This window comes from Prenolepis imparis, unplaced genomic scaffold, assembly GCF_030444845.1.
Source record: "Prenolepis imparis isolate NDT839.2.m4 unplaced genomic scaffold, iyPreImpa1.0 SCAF_4, whole genome shotgun sequence".
In the NCBI taxonomy this organism is placed as follows: domain Eukaryota; kingdom Metazoa; phylum Arthropoda; class Insecta; order Hymenoptera; family Formicidae; genus Prenolepis; species Prenolepis imparis.
Genome location: NW_028141162.1, coordinates 9,086,465 through 9,102,916, shown reverse-complemented (window position 1 = coordinate 9,102,916; position 16,452 = coordinate 9,086,465). Strand labels below are relative to the sequence as shown.

Sequence of the window (16,452 nt, the reverse complement as noted above, 5' to 3'; positions counted from 1 at the left end):
ATTGCAAATATCCTTTAATATAAACATTTTGCATAATATTTAATCCTTCGAGAAAAACTTGTCTCGCTCGCGTGTCAGTAAATCACGTAAATTTTCAAACTTTTTAACGTGTTAATTTTTTTCACTTTTCTTTTACTTGATTTATTTTTTACCGTGTAATATCGATTTTTTATTTCCATGCATTTACGGAAAGAATTTATACAAACTGTGTACAATGTTGCGCGTTAGATTATATCCTGCTCTTGATATCCAATATCAAAAAAGCTCACGCAAGAGGTTAATATGATCTACTGAAAGTATATCGAATATAACAGTATAAATAGCTTCGGGCTTCTGTAGCTGAAGGCTACACGCGAATCCTCTTATGGTTCAATTTACGACCGTAAGTGTATCGCAATGCTTGTCGTACGCCGCGATCCATTTATACCGGAAATGTTCATCGGGACGCGTATATACATATACGTTACGCAGATAGATGTACCACGGGAAGGAACGTGTCCCCGACTCCGATATAAATTCCGATCAGAAATATCCACTTTGCGAGAAAATTCGGCCGCGTGACTTATTTCACAAGCTTTCCGCAAACTGAAATACCCATTTCAATTTACGCGAATCTGTATGTCGCGTCGTCTCTCGTCGCATTATGTCATCATTGTTGAAATGGTACGTTAAAATCCATAATTTGATGCCACGGTGTAATTTGCAATCATGTCAATTTTTGGTCAATTATGAATGAAAATATTTGCATTTTTATTTGTGGAAAGTGTTCCGTCCGGAAACCACTTTATTTATCAAGTTAAATAATAAAATTGCTCGCAGAACATTTACCATAAACATTTGTAAGTTAAATATAGATAAATGATAAATAACAAACCGCATAATTTTTGGACTAACTGGGAGAAAATTTTATGAGCATTTACATAGCAAGCAAACTTTTAGATGTAATAAAGGATATGCTCCAATGAATCGTGTTTCAGAGAAAATAACTTGAGCAGTTAATGAATCACAAAAAAATAAAGCTTGACGCTTTAAACGTTATTAAATTTAAATTGTTAGGAATCTAACAGTTGCGCAAATTTTACATCTAGCGTAAATTATATTAAACGATTGTTTGCATAACGAATTGGACACGGAACGTGTGTAAAATTTATTTTAGGAATATCTAAAAAATAATTATAATGGCAAAAATTTTTTCCGTTTATATTTTACTGCTATTAATATTTCTCGTGTATATAATTACGGCTCACACATTTACGTTTATAAATGCTCTCTCTCTCTCTCTCTCTCTCTCAGGCATTAGAAATAGCAATTCTATAAAAATATCGCTTACGGTATATTGAAGATTAATACGTAATGAGACACGGTTAAATATCGAATTTCGCTTTACCGGATGAACAATAGTGATTTGATGGATTATTTTTAGAGTGAATAGAGAATTTACCGCGGTCTATTGGAATTTCCTGCGATATGCCCTTCTTTTTTCGGCATGATGATCGACACATCACGGCGAGAAGAAGATCGAACGGTCGAACACTCTTCGGTAGAGTCGATATTAATGCAAACGGCGTATCGCGTACGTGATATCTATGCGTTCGTGTCGCACTAAAAATTCAGTGCGCACGCCGTTGTCGTGATACTGATGTTGGCGGTAAGCACTGTAGCGCTGGACGTATCGTGAAGCGGCAGTTTCATCCTCTCTGAATTAACAATAGCTCACAATGCACTCGGACCATAGAATGCATTAATGCGTAGTTGTATTATATGGCGAAAGAAAATTGAGTCAAATGAATGGATCGAAAGCAAAAGCTTTTAATGGGAATGTATATCCGATTTCCTTTGATTTGCTCCAGTGAATATATGTTCATTTAACGTGAATTAAAGCTTCATTAGTGCGTAAGAAATTTCTTAATTTAACGTTATTCAACGTTCCATTATATGAGTTAATTATACACAATTGCGAATTTTTGCGATTGTAATACAAGACGCATCAGAGAAGTGTTTTCTTTTTGTCAAATGTAAAATACTTGATACGACATCTCGCCCGCGCGTATATTGGACAACGTTGCACCGCGTAATCCGTAATCCTAACTGGACACAATGCAGTTTGATCCAATCCAAAACAATGGATAATACCGGAATTACATTTCAGTTTCGTGACGCAAATATCAGCGTAAGCTCAGCTTTAGATCTAACATCTATACTCGTCCCGCTGAAAGCCATCAGAGCGTTCGAATCTAGAATCCTTGATTTTCGAACGAGAGAAAGACTCGGAAAATTCTCGCAAAGTGCTGTTGGTCTTTAAAAGGCCGGCGATGTAAAAGATGCAGTTATAGATATAACGGAATGTAATCATCCTGCGCGAGTCGTTGTGAATCGCGGTTTGTCACAATTATGTCGAAAAGAAAAGGCAGAAGCACCAGGCGTTTTTCCAGACAAGGGAAACGTTCGTTCCGGAGAAGATGCCTCTTCGTGGACCGCGGAGATCGATAGTAAGCTACTGAATATCTCGAAAATAGAATATTTGCTACCGTGGCGGAGTAATGATATCTATTCTCCATCAAATCCGACGATCTTTTGCTGCCTTTCTAAACTCACTATCTATTTATCTCTATTTCTTTCTCTCTTTCTCTCTAACTTTTTCTGTCTTTCTCTCTCTGGTTCGGTCTCGTGACGCTTAGCTCCGTACCAGCACTTTCTATTCAGCTTCCCGATTCCCTGACATTGGGCGCACGTCCGTCCTATTTATCTAAGCAGTCTGCACAGGGCAGAAACCTACTATAAGACCCAGCAGCCGTGCTTAGCTTTCGCTACTCCCTACGGCCCACGAGAGCTGAAAGTCGATCCGACCGGAACGCGCGAGACTTCGGTCGGACGAGGAGAGCGACTATCGGATCGGATAAAGTCACTTAAGGGGCGCCGTATCACCTTTCCCTGTGAAAATACGGGAAACCCTCGTCGTACCGTTGTCGGCCCGCGTCCCAATTCCCTCGCGACCTCGCTTGTTAACGGACGATATAGTTGATAAAGTACACAGACACGAATGCGCACTTGCGAGCACATTTACATGTGTGTATGTGTGTGTATGCGCACGCGTGCGTGTGAATCGAAGTGTTGCGAATGCAAATGCTGTTAGAATGGATGAGCTCAAGACGTGGAAATTGGGCGTTTGTCACGCTGACATAAGATAAGCGTTCAATAGATTGATTGTCTCGTTTCGGTTAAGGACCAACAGTTCTCGACGATTTGAAGCAAGTTTCTAGAATATCGTTTGGAGTGTTATTTCATGAAATACGCGAAATCAACATCATGATTTGATGACATCTATATAAATATTGATTTATTTAAAAATATAGTATATCATACAAGAAAAATTCCATTCTTTTTTCATATTTATTTTTTGCAAAGCAATGTAATGAAAATTGCAGCTAATTTTTTTTGCAAGCAGCAGTCGAGCAAAGCGACATCTAAATTTCTATCAAACACGATTGTTAGCTCAGCGATAAGTATCAAAGTAAAACGGTTCGTTAGAGCTCGAGGCAAGTATGCGAAGCGTCCGTTCGAGATAAACTTGATTGCTCCGATTTTCTCGGAAAATGATATTCGATAAAATTAATGTAATTTGATAATGACGGGGCAAAAGCGCGAGGCCATCCGACATGACAATATAGCTGCATTAACCGCGCAAATAACATTGCCAGCTTTGATGTGTGCATAAGTAATCCGAGTGATTCCAATTATCGCGCGAAAATCCAATATGTATTATATTTAATAATGCACGATTTGCAGAAAGAAATGCAAAGTGAAAATAGAAGAAGAGACATAGAGACAGAAAGAGAAAGAGAGAGAAAGAGAGAGATAGAGAAAGAGAGAGAAAGAGAAAGAGAGAGAGAGAGCAAATAAGTAGTGTGGTAAACGATTTATTTGCATTCTACTTTTGTTTACATAGTATTAACTGAGAGCTTTCGTTTAATGCTTCGGCACTGTCTGACCACACTGACCACACTCACGTTACGCGACACATTATGTCATATCCGGAGAAGACGACGTGCCATCCCGACTCGATTATACATACCTGAAACACAGAAATAACACAACATTCAGACATACGCATAAGTTTACGACTTTCCACATGCTACATGTACATTTGATATCACAAATTACTACAAAATCGTCGAAAATTCTCAACAAAGATTGTATTTCGCGCGTGGAATGTCAAAACACCGCAACGCGTATATTTTACATACATATGTACGCAACACCGTTAAAAATTCGAATAATTTCTTGTCTCGCAACATGACAAATGACACATGCGCTAGATATCGCAAGTAATTACAATTCGTTCGTGCATGTCACGCTCGCGAAAACTGAAAATTCTATGGAATTTTTTATAGCGATGTCAACATCACTATGCTTGTATTTTAGGAGTAAGTCATTTAAAATTCGTTTTTGCGCCATGATAAATGACACGTCCTGCAGTTTAGATCTCTTCCATATTGTGCACGAATGATCGTAAGCTGTACAGAAATATCAAGCAAACAAGATTACATGAAAGTTTTTATGTATATTATTACATACAAAATTTATTATTCGCATATAATAAACATCTATTTTTTTTTTTTTTTTTTTTTTGCATAAAGCATTTGTGTGTAAATTCTTTTAGATATACGTTCTATCAATATATTTCTGATTAAATATCTGCTAATATAATTATAATAATTTACATATATATATTTTTGCAAAAGCCTTTTAAGTCTACAGGAACGCGTTAGTTTCAAAGTTTACGAAAAAGCTGTGTGATACGTGATAGTTTAATTCTATTGCACGGTACGATAAAAAAAGAGGAAGAAAGTCAAGAGGGTGGGATATTTTACGGAAGTGGTATGTAGAACACGTAAAAGTGTCGCGATTTGATGAATACACAACGGTGCTGCGGGCACCACTTCGAAACTGCCATTATGAGACATTCGAAAGCACCACTTTTCTCCTATCTTTACGAGCAAATTATGCGGGACGATGGAAACCCGACTTTTATTCTTCCGAACGATGGCGTGAAACAATGTCCCCCGTCGTATAATCGGAGGAAATAAGCTATGCAAATTGGTCCACCTTAGATTTTTACGACAATACCGAGCAAAACCATAGAGATAAAAGGTAACCATTGTTGTTACAAAGCTCGCTACTTTTGGCATGATATAATACCGTCGTTTCTTGAGAATTTTTATGTCATTTATAAAGAAAATGAAATAGCTTTTCTAATTTTTTTCTTACATATCTTTTGTAACGAATTCAGTATAATGAAGCGCAAATTAGACTTTAGTATGCAAGGGAGAATTACAAACGTAAAATAGAATACCACAATGCAAAGTGCAATGCTAAGTCCAATTCTGTTTCTGTGCACTTAAATCGATACTTACATTAGCTATGTAAATTAGGATAGTATCAAAAAAATATAAAAACCACAAAAACTTTTTTTCAAGAATAAATTACATTCATATTAAAATTTAAAGATTTTAAGATAAGTAGACTTGTATAAAACGAATTAAAAAAAACAAAATGATATAGCGAAGAAAAGTCCGTAAATCTATAAAAATTCATTAAAGCTAAATTTGCAATTACAAAGATATACATAAAACAATCTACTATCTTGATCCAGCCATTTTATTTTAATTCGTTACAATGTATATTTGAGATTTAATCTAAAAAAATTATTTCTTTTGCTATGTTTTCTCTCCTTTCTTTTAATCTATAATAAAAAAAGATATAATTTTGTTCAATATAATATTACATTACTCATATATTTCGTTTACTATTATTGCGAGTCAATTTAGTTTTGTGAGTATCCTCTAGACTCATCACACGATGATTCCCCAATAACGAACGCTGTCTGTTCCTTGCAAACGATGAAAGGCGATTGAGCACAAGAGAATTCATTAGTCGCGGATTATCCTAAAGTACGCGTGGCGTCCCGCAAAATCGGTTTGTTCGCTTCCGGAAGGGTTTAGATCTCGTATGAACTGTCGATGACAGATCGCTATTTGCTCCGCTAGAGCCGCCATTACACCATAATGCCGTCGTCGCGCCGCCGGCGGAACAAGATTCCTAATTAGTCGATCGCTTATCGCGGGAAGCGACCTGATCGTACTAGAGACGAGGGTATGATGGGAGACGTTTAACCTTAACTACCCGGTAACTTTGAGGACGGATTGAAATTTAAGTCCTTTGGAAACTCCACCTTGACTATCGGTTTGATTACATCTGATCAAATTTATATGACTTCGAAACACAATCGGGATTAACTAATATAAAATATATCTCTTAAAGTTGGTCGATAAAAAAGCAATTAGTATATAATTGTATAAAAGCAGTATGATGACAAATAATATAATCGTGGGAAAGACGTATAATCATAATAATTCAACTATATATTATTTTAAATATACCGTTTTTGTTTAATTTCTTTATAATTGTTATAATAACATCAACAATAAATTGGAAAGTCAAATAATGAATGATTGAGAGCAAATGACGTATACGCCGTAATATGTATTATTATTCACATTTCTATTATAGTAATTGACACATTTCTATTATAGTAATTGACAAATTTGTATAATTTAAATGATTTATATTCTTGCAATTAATACAATGAAACGATATATGTTTCGCGATATATTTTTCGTCATACAATGCAGCCTGATGGATGAAAGACATTAATGTCGGGAAAATGTTTTCGGAAAGAATCCAGATCTCCCATAGAACGGAGGCATTCGACGAGGGAAGAACTTATCGCGAAAGACGATTTATGATGCAGCCAACGCGCCGATCGACTTTTGGGGTGAGTCGTCGTCATCTCGAACGAATTTTCGCATTGTGTCTCGAGACATACCACGCTCACGCGATGAACAATAAAATCGATGGTTGCAGCAAAATGCACACCGTGGGGTTAGTCGCATAAAACACCATGCTAGAGATTTATATGCAACGAAGAATCCATTGCGATATGGTATCTTAAATGTTGAATGCCTCACGATTTACTACCACCTCGTCTGGCGCCTGGTTTCAATTTTTAACGATTTCCGATGTCGCAACTTACGTCCGACCGTAATGTTGATTTATATTTTATCGGCAAAAAGAGGGAGAGAATGTCGAGTTCTAGCTTCGAATGATTGATTTCAAAAGTTGTCAAATGAAATTATACAGCGAGAGTGTTAACAATTATTTAATTACGCGTTATTAATGCACTTGTTCGATGAAACAGTAGGGAACTTTTTGGCCACAATACACGCGACGACAATTATTTTAACGCATACTCGACCGACTGTTTCGAGCAACCAAGTCGATTCTGTATTACTTCGTAATGTACAATCTTGCAGAAACTTTTCCAATAACATTACCCCGTGCGCGAGACATAAGTTCCAATTGCGGCAAAATCGAAGATCGAGCAATTAAAGAGGCCTTACAGCCAATCGTACGCTCCCGGTATAGCTGCGACATTCCTGCGCGTCGAATCACCTGGATCTTAATCCAGCAACGTTACCGGCAGGAAATTGCGGCTGACAATTGATTTCGTAGCCCAGATACCTTAAGTCTCCGCAATTTGGCCTCAGACGATTCTAAACGATTGTTCCAAGTAATTCACATAATAACAGTAATAGTAGCGATAATAGTGCAGCTTATTCGCAAGCACCAAGCTTGCGCTCGAACCACATTCACTTCAAATTAAAGATATTTCGACGAAACATCTCGTTTGCCCGCGATGAAACTTTAATTTCCATCATATCTACCCGTATATTGTATGTATAATGAAGCTACTGTTAATATGGCCGTTGTTGAACGAATGTATCTCTCAATAATTGAACGGGGGTCTAGTTAACCCGCCATAAAGCGATCGCTGCGAACGGTGAGATTGGAATTCAAATTGTAACGGGACGCTGAATCACGGGCTTGTTCACTGAAAATTACAATTTGCTATTAGTTCCGTCATGCGTAGTATAGCTGTCGCAGAAATCCACACGTATATACGATATCTGCGAATAGGATGTACTTTTATACGAAATATAAATGAGTTTTGTTCGTGCAAAAAGCTAACCGATAATAAGATTCTATCACGGCGGATGGAATCGCCCGAGAACATATCGAATTCTCTTTGTGCATTTGTATTTACGATACTTTCAAACGAAAAAAAAAAAAACTATACATTATTCTGCAATTTTACTTCGCACACGCTATTGCGAGAAAATATTTATCTCTTAATTGCGCTAATCGCAAGAACAAATTTTTCTCAATGTACTAATCGTAAAAATGGATCATTCGTGGATTATGCAAATTTATCAATCGCTGTATAATAGAAATGCAAATGACACATTTCTCGTAATGAAGTGTGAAACCATTCATTATTCGACTTACCAACTCTTGAAATCGATTTTAACTAACGTAATTCCGATATCTACGTAGCCAGAATTTAATTGCAATTGCGTTGTACACGGTCGAGCAATTAGACACCCCCTTACCAAGGGGCTTGGCCAGGTCTGTAGGTATGTGCCTAGGATCGTACGATTTCGGTCGTTATACGTAACGGAGTTGCGCGCTAGCAGATTCTCCATCGGGAATTGAGGTTGACAATTGATTCCGCGGTACATGCGCGCTTCTAATCCGATCTGATGTACCGTGATCAACAAAAACGCGGAGTTCGTCTTCATTTATATAAGTACGGTTACCGCGCAGATCGATTTTCCAAGCTAGTACTAGTCTTGTTAACCAGGCGGTTGAATGATTTGACAACGAGAGAGAAAGGGAGAAGAAAAGAATACTTTTTTTTAACGCACGCGTGCACTAATAGAAAAATCATGAATAATCGCAATTGCGCCGAAATGGTGGAGAAGATGCGGTGTAATTCAATCTCGTCTCTTTGTTAAATCGCTGATTCCTTTTTAACGTATATAATTTGATAGAAGGTTTCATCTCCATTTCACACAGCGTCGGCAACGACGATCTCACGAAACCATTTTAGCGCGATGAAAAACGATGTCTTTAATTAACGGGCTCTGTCGTACGATAACTGCTGTGAATTTTTATTCCGGTGCCGATAGCTTTAAGCGCGTGCAAAACGCGTTCCGGAAAAATACAGACATGCAAACTCTTTCTGTAATTTATATTGTAAATATAAAATGCGCGGATATGAGTGGATTTCAAAACAAATGACGAGATCAAAGATTACTGTCCCCGCAATATTCCGGGTTGTACCGGAAATTCTCGACTGATCGTCTCTCGTCTCCGAGTTTCGCGCGAGTTCTTGTTCGCGAGCAAGTGATATTTATCGAAAAGTTTTCTCGCGCACCGTCAAAGGGAAAAGCGAGAATATTTGCGAAACCGTGAATCTGCAAAGAGAGCCAATATATTCTACAAGTTTATTATCCATCGAGTTGGAGAAATACATTTTGCGTATTACAATCAGGCCAAACTGCTTGATTTCTCGGCATATAATTCAACGGTCTTTGTCTTCTGCAAAACCACCGACTCTAAATGTTAGGATGTCTCGCGCGATTGTGCGCACCAATCATATCCACAAAGCTAATTATTTATCACTTCTTCGGACATGTAGGAGGTATTGCTGGCATAATGCCATGTCTGAATGCGACACGAACAACTTAGTATTTGCGTATAACATCGATTATATCGAGATAGATATGGAATTGGCGCACGTACAGCACGTAAATATTAAGAGAGAATTTAGAGTTAGTAAAAATGTTATCAATTATAACTATGCATTAATATGCATAATTATAATTGATAACATTTGACAAGAGTTGATAAAAATCGCTTGATTTTATTACACAACAAAACGTATATAATTTATAAAATATAATATATATATTTCTGTCACGAAATGAATGAATACAATTTTAATCAATTTATGCGTATATAGGTGAAATTCACGGAAAATAACTTTGCTGTGGTACTAAAGCTGTGAGTGGTCTTTTGTTTCCAGCGAGAAATATGATAAAAATTTAATTTAAATTAAATTCTATAGAAAATCATCTTTATAGAAAATATATATATATCGTTATTTTTATTAAAATTTAAAAGAAAGCAGACACACAAAAGATTTAATATACTGTACGTTAAATATATAACGATATTACCTTCGAATACAGAACAATGCAATTGATATAAAACGGGAATTATTAATATTTATTTTTAAATTATTTAGAGTTACGACTTATTATCATTTATCATTATACATTATATGTCAATATTATTTATTATTGTTATATTTCCGCATATAAATTGTATCAGGCAGATATTATATTGTACATATTATATTCGGTTTGTTATATTATTATAAAATTTGGTCCGATTATATCATCATCAATTTGTCTCAAAAATATTTTCATTTACATGTCATTAATGCGAATTGCGCATGCATTGGCGTGGTACAAATTTCATATCAATCAATGTAAGAATTGCCTTTGACATTTCATCCCACGCGCTGAAACATTGGTCTCTCAAACAGGAAGCATGACATGCATTATCAGATTATCGATACGACTATGTCTATGACTATGTCTATGACTAAACTCATAAAATCCCTCCTATGCAGTTAACGGATACGCTTGTGCACGACTTTCTTGCTCGTCCTAAAACTTATTACGTTATATTTTAATTACAAAGCGTGTTCTCTAAAATATGTATTAAGGATAAAAAATATCGTTCATAAGTAAACATAAACTATATACATATTTCGAGAATTGTCTAAGCTCGCTTTTAACGGCAAATAATAAACCTTAATGTTTCTCTCATTTTTAAACTCTAAAGAGCATCAAATGGGCGGTTCCGTGTGTTCCGAGGGGAATCATAAATCTAGCGTCGAGTGCTTGTGGTCTTGTGGTCCAGGTTGAAAGCGTAAATCTCCGACATTTTCATGCGCTTATAGCGGTTCAGCGAGCACGCAGAACAATTATCGCTGATTTAACTATAAGTGCCATTAAATGAATGTATATACGCGTAGCAAAATTATCGGAAAAAGACTACTATTATATATTCGCGTAATATCAAGTAAAGTTTGAATATTAAAATTCTCATCAGGTTTATTTAATTATTTAAGTTTATGTAACAAACGCTACAAGTATTTAACTTTTTTTTAAGTTATATAATACATTTCGCGCAAGCAATTTATCGACATCTCGCGATATTCGCGTTTTGCATCGTTGTTCGTGTCTTCGTCAAAATAACGAAAAGCATTAGATTTGCCAAAAAAAAACATTGTTCTCTTTCCTCACGAAGAGAGGGCGGATTGACAATTCTACTGACGAATGCATAATCCGATGAACCAAGATCAATGGCTTAACCAAAGCGGCTGCTCCGATTTTGAAGATTCGATGGAAACGTAATCGCGTCGAATCGACGGAGTGGAACGACGGTGATTAAGCCGGTTGGGAGAGTTGCCAGCGAGAGAGCGATATTTTATACGATTCATATCTACGGCCATATTGAACGTTTCGATGCGAATACGGATATTAGGGAACGTGCGGAGAGATTTCCGCGCTTGTGTGTGATTCGAAACTCGAGGGGATGCACATTGTTATCATCGCACGTTGTTATCATCGCGTAGATCCGTCTTCTTTCTACTTCTGAAAGTACAGCAAACGTAACGTACTACGAAGAGTAATACCTGGCGGCTAAAAAGATTCGTTTACTGATAATGCCGCAAGGATATAAATATTGTTCTTGTATGAAACTGTAAATTTCATGAACAAATTGCCTGAAGCTGTCGGTGTTTTCTGTACAATCGGAGACATGAACCGTGCGTTATATTATATCAGCTGATACTGTTCTCAGCGTGAAATAATATTGCCAGAAATAAATTAACGTAGCTGAAACGCGTTTTATCATGATAGACTATGACGTTTTCGCGCATCTTAAATTATTTAGAGCGGAATACATGCTCGATTATAAGTTATTGTACGTACAATTTCTCTGATTGTGGCTTCTCACTCTAAATCAAATTTAACATCATCTCTCTCATTAATATTCTTCAATAATCAATTTATACAAAAATTATAATATCACACAAAGGTCTATCTATTCAAAAATTAGAAAAATGGAAGTTCTAAATCCCACTTAATGCGACAGTCGGTATTAACAAGGCGCGGGGTTACTCTCGAACGCGGAGAACAATTCACTTTTCCATTCATGCACTTTAATCAACGCCAGACAGGCTTGCCCAATGGCGCCCCGAGTACGGGGCCACAGCGGGAAAGTTAAGAGGGACATTAAGCGTGCTCCATTAATGGTAACAGCAGCTAGCTATTCATACTGCCACTCCCGACAGCATTCCTTACCGCAGCATGTCGATGCATCTTACCAACCCCTCCCCCTGCTTCATCTAGATCACCGCGATCATACCCTTTCTATTGACTCCTAGCCTTGTCACGTGCGCAGTCCGCGTTATCTCAAGATGACGAGTATAAGATGCAAGCTCTATCAATGTCGTGCGCCTATGAGATTGCTTAATCTTCTCCATTAGCATCTTCATTGGCATGATTCAGGCCGTATTGTTCCATCGCGGTCAGGCAACCGGGAGATGAATTTCTGAACAATGCTACGTGCACTAATTATCGTAAACGATATGCAATACATGAGTTGAAATGTTAATGAGTTTAAATATTAAAATTAAATCTCCGTATTAATAAAGTGCAAACTATTTTATAATTTGTCATTATCGTTGACAAATTAAAGTAGTATCAAAATAATAATTTTCTCCGTATTTCACTCTGATACGCCATGTATCAAGTCACTATTTTATTTCACGGAGTATGAGAGTATTTTCGGTATAAAATAATTCTCGGGACATATAGATGAAAATGGCTGCGCGGCAGTGACGCATAGAATATTGTTGAAAATTGATAGCAGACAACACCGGGATCAGCGTAAACGTGTGTAGAGTGATATCAGGCTTTGCGACACGTACACACGTTCACCACCGTGCATATTTTACAAATAATAACAGCGTGCGGTTATCATCCACCTGCATACGCTATAATATATGCAAAGTGCGATTATATTGCGTTGATATTGGTAATATTACTAAAATCTAAATGTGTGCCTTTTCGCATCACGATAATGCCATGCGAGCATATCTGGCATATGCGCATCCTGACATAAAAACGCTGTCAATTTTGCGCGCGTATACCCTTCGAACAATCGCGAAATATAAAGTACGTCGTAAAATATATAGCAGCGCGATGTAACGATTACCCATGATTCCTCATATAGGAGTCACGATTACAAAAGATCTTATTTAAATATTTACGATTTTTTTAATCAAAAAGCTTGTAAAAAAATATTCCATAAGCTCTGCAAAATAAATGTCAGACGTAAGTCTGACAACTCGCAACGCACAAGCATTGTCTGGCACGATATTAAAGTCATATCAGTAATATTGCGAAATAAATCTTTCACGTGTGATGGTTGAACGAGAGTAGATTTGGAACAACAGATTCGCGGTTCCCATTAACGCGTTGCAAATATTAGCATAGCTTCCGAGCACGCTATATACATACATCGACGATATATCGTTAAATTAGCGGACAATTTTTTATCAAATCGACACGTGAGGCAATGATTAATTTTTCCAAATAATCCGAAACATCAGTGAATATTTATGCCCACGCGGCAAATAACACTGTGGCAAGTAATCCGGTACATATCTCGTAATTATAAGTTCGATCGTGTATACAAATCCCTGTAGATGAAACGGCGGTATACCGGTGCACTTTCCGCAACGCGTTATTATAACACGCCAATAATGGCTTCGTTAATAATGCAAGATTTTCTTTTTTTTTTTTTTATCGAAATATTCCGACTTCCTCTCTTTATCAATAATTGAATAGCGCTCGCAATACTGCGCTCGCGGTCGCTACTGCGCGAGAGAATACGCGACGAAAGATAATGTCGCATAATTTCGCTCTCTCGACTGTGATATCTGACATGTCGTCTGTAGCTAGACGGAATGTTAAATCTCTCGTGTCATTCGTGAAACGTAAAATAGCGCACGACGCATCCGATATTCAATTCTGTAATTTAAAAAATTTTAAATAATTAAAATTGACCCTTCTCTATATAGTTACAAATCTGTTCAAATGAAAAATCGCCACCGTGCGAGACTATGTTATAAAACTCTACAATGCACGGACTTTTTTTTTCTAATCGACGAATAAAAATTCTTTTTTAACACGCTGGTATTTTATTTGATAATTCGGAGGTTAATAACGCGGCGGTTTTTGTGGTTTATTTGGCTTCATATTTCGTAGAGCGTGATATAGAAGTAGAAAGCTCAACTTTGAACAGATGGTGCGTATATGTAAAATACCGGATGTGGAAGTGTTAGCGTTTCGATGAAAATAACGGTCCATCGCCTAGAAAGAAGAAAATCCCGGTGCATTTTATTAAAACTGGTCGATTACGGAATTAATGCTGAAAAGTTACGAATAATTTTCAACGTTAATTTACGACACAGTTTAAAAGTAAAAAAATGCTAGTGACTTTTTTAATTAACCAAATTTACAAATAATTTGATATATTTTAAATCATACAATGTTGTTTTATTGCGTAGATTTTGTGAAAATTAATTATAAAGCTTAAAAAGTAATATCAAAATTGTTATCTATATTCACACATATACACACGCCTACACAAACCCACACATATGTATATATATATATATTTTGATATATAGACATTATTGAATGAAAAAATTTAATACTGCGCAAATTAATTAACTTGCAGTTTATCAAGGGATAGCTCTACTCAGCTTTATACTGGACATTATTAAATCTGATCTTAATTGAGCAAAAAATTGTCTATATTTAGTATATGTATATTGAATTATTGTTAACTGAATTACGAGAAACATGCCGAGCTGTGGCCGTCACTAAGCAATTTAATCGTATTTAGCTCGCAATTACATGCGGGCGAATATTAATTTAGGTTTTGGGGAGGATCTTAAAGGCGATGATCCGCTGCGAGGCGACGAGCAAGGGTGCTTCGCGGTAACAGATGGCGGGCATTGATAACGTGCCATAGAATTCAACTTTGAATACTTAAGTGCTCGTGCACTCACGTTGAAATGGGACCGTTTATTGACAGTGAATCGGTGTTTGCACAACCGCCAAATGAAACCCCGACCGCGAGCTTCCGGGGGTCTGTCCGGCAAAAACAACAGCACTAGTTCACTAGTATCTACACAGAGTGTCGACGATATATCATATTCTGTGATGTCTGTTTCCACACACACAGCATATGTATCCGTCTCCATATTCCGCGAATCCGCGAGGATATCGACTGACACCAACATATACAGAGTAACAGAGACATGATTATTAATTATTCGATTTGTGGAAATACAATAGTAACCGTGAGTTGCTTCTATGCTATTAATTCTAATTGCAGGGTAGAATCTATCTTACTAGGTTTATATTAGTCAAGGACAAGGTAAAATATAAACGGATATGATATTATTGTGCTGCAACTTCAAAATCATAAAATGATAAAGTTTTGATCCAGTCAGCACGGATATCCCCCAAGTTTTAAGAAATAATGTGGAAAACTCGCGATTATATTTCCTACATAAAACGAACTCACTTTATTCTGGTTTGACTATTTTATTAAAGTATGAATTATTTATTAAAGTATGAAACAAAAATCGAATATGAGTACTTTCAAGAAGGAAATGTTAACTTTTTACTTCCTCACTTTTTCCTCCTAGAAACATGCGGGATATCATCATGGGAGTCGTCTTTGTGCACTAGCTATAAATTCCAGGTCCATGTCTACTTGGAAGTTGGCATAAAGTGCCCGATATCGGGACGATAAAACTTACCCTCGTGTCCGGTATGTTCGTTCGGATCGTGGATGATAAAGCGAATCGCATCTTGTGTGAAAATTGTAGATATTGTTAGTAAGTGAAAGAAAACTTCATACAAGTATCTAATATAACAGAGATGATATGTTTCTTTACATTCGTTTGTTCAATATTCATCGAAATGCAAATTTTATTTCCCTTTTAATCTTGTTAAAATTTCTCAGAAGTTATGTTTGAAACTCCAAATTCTCTTCTTTATCTCATTATCTACTTAAACTTACATCCATCAAGCAGTACCTGGGAAATAAGTTTAATTACAATAAATTGATTTATTATATCTATCATCGGTTTATTAAATTGCAATATTATTTATTTTTATTCTTTATTTTCAATTTCTTTATTTTTCTAAATTATTTATCGCATTGACAACTTCCATATAGATATGTTTCTATATCCCAATAACGATATATTCTGCACTACACTCCATCCGATATTCTTCGCACAATCAATCTCACCATTGTTACACGTTATTAAATTTTTGTTATATAAACACACACAGTCCTTCGTGATATGCGAGTTTTTCTCATTCA

General features: G+C 36.4%; 2 protein-coding genes across 11 annotated transcripts in view; both read right to left on the bottom strand.

Moving 5' to 3' along the window:
• Rg (A kinase anchor protein rugose) overlaps window positions 1-16,452 on the bottom strand; it is a 185,724-nt gene that overhangs the window by 161,049 nt on the left and 8,223 nt on the right. The gene's annotated exons all lie outside the window — the stretch shown is intronic.
• Window positions 3,476-16,452, bottom strand: part of LOC145935313 (neurobeachin-like) — a 134,753-nt gene continuing 121,776 nt past the window's right edge. Inside the window, exon 2 of the mRNA XM_083036516.1 lies at window positions 3,476-4,072. Coding sequence (XP_082892642.1) covers window positions 4,004-4,072 — 69 coding nt within the window. The 3' untranslated portion in view covers window positions 3,476-4,003. The remainder of the gene's footprint in view (window positions 4,073-16,452) is intronic.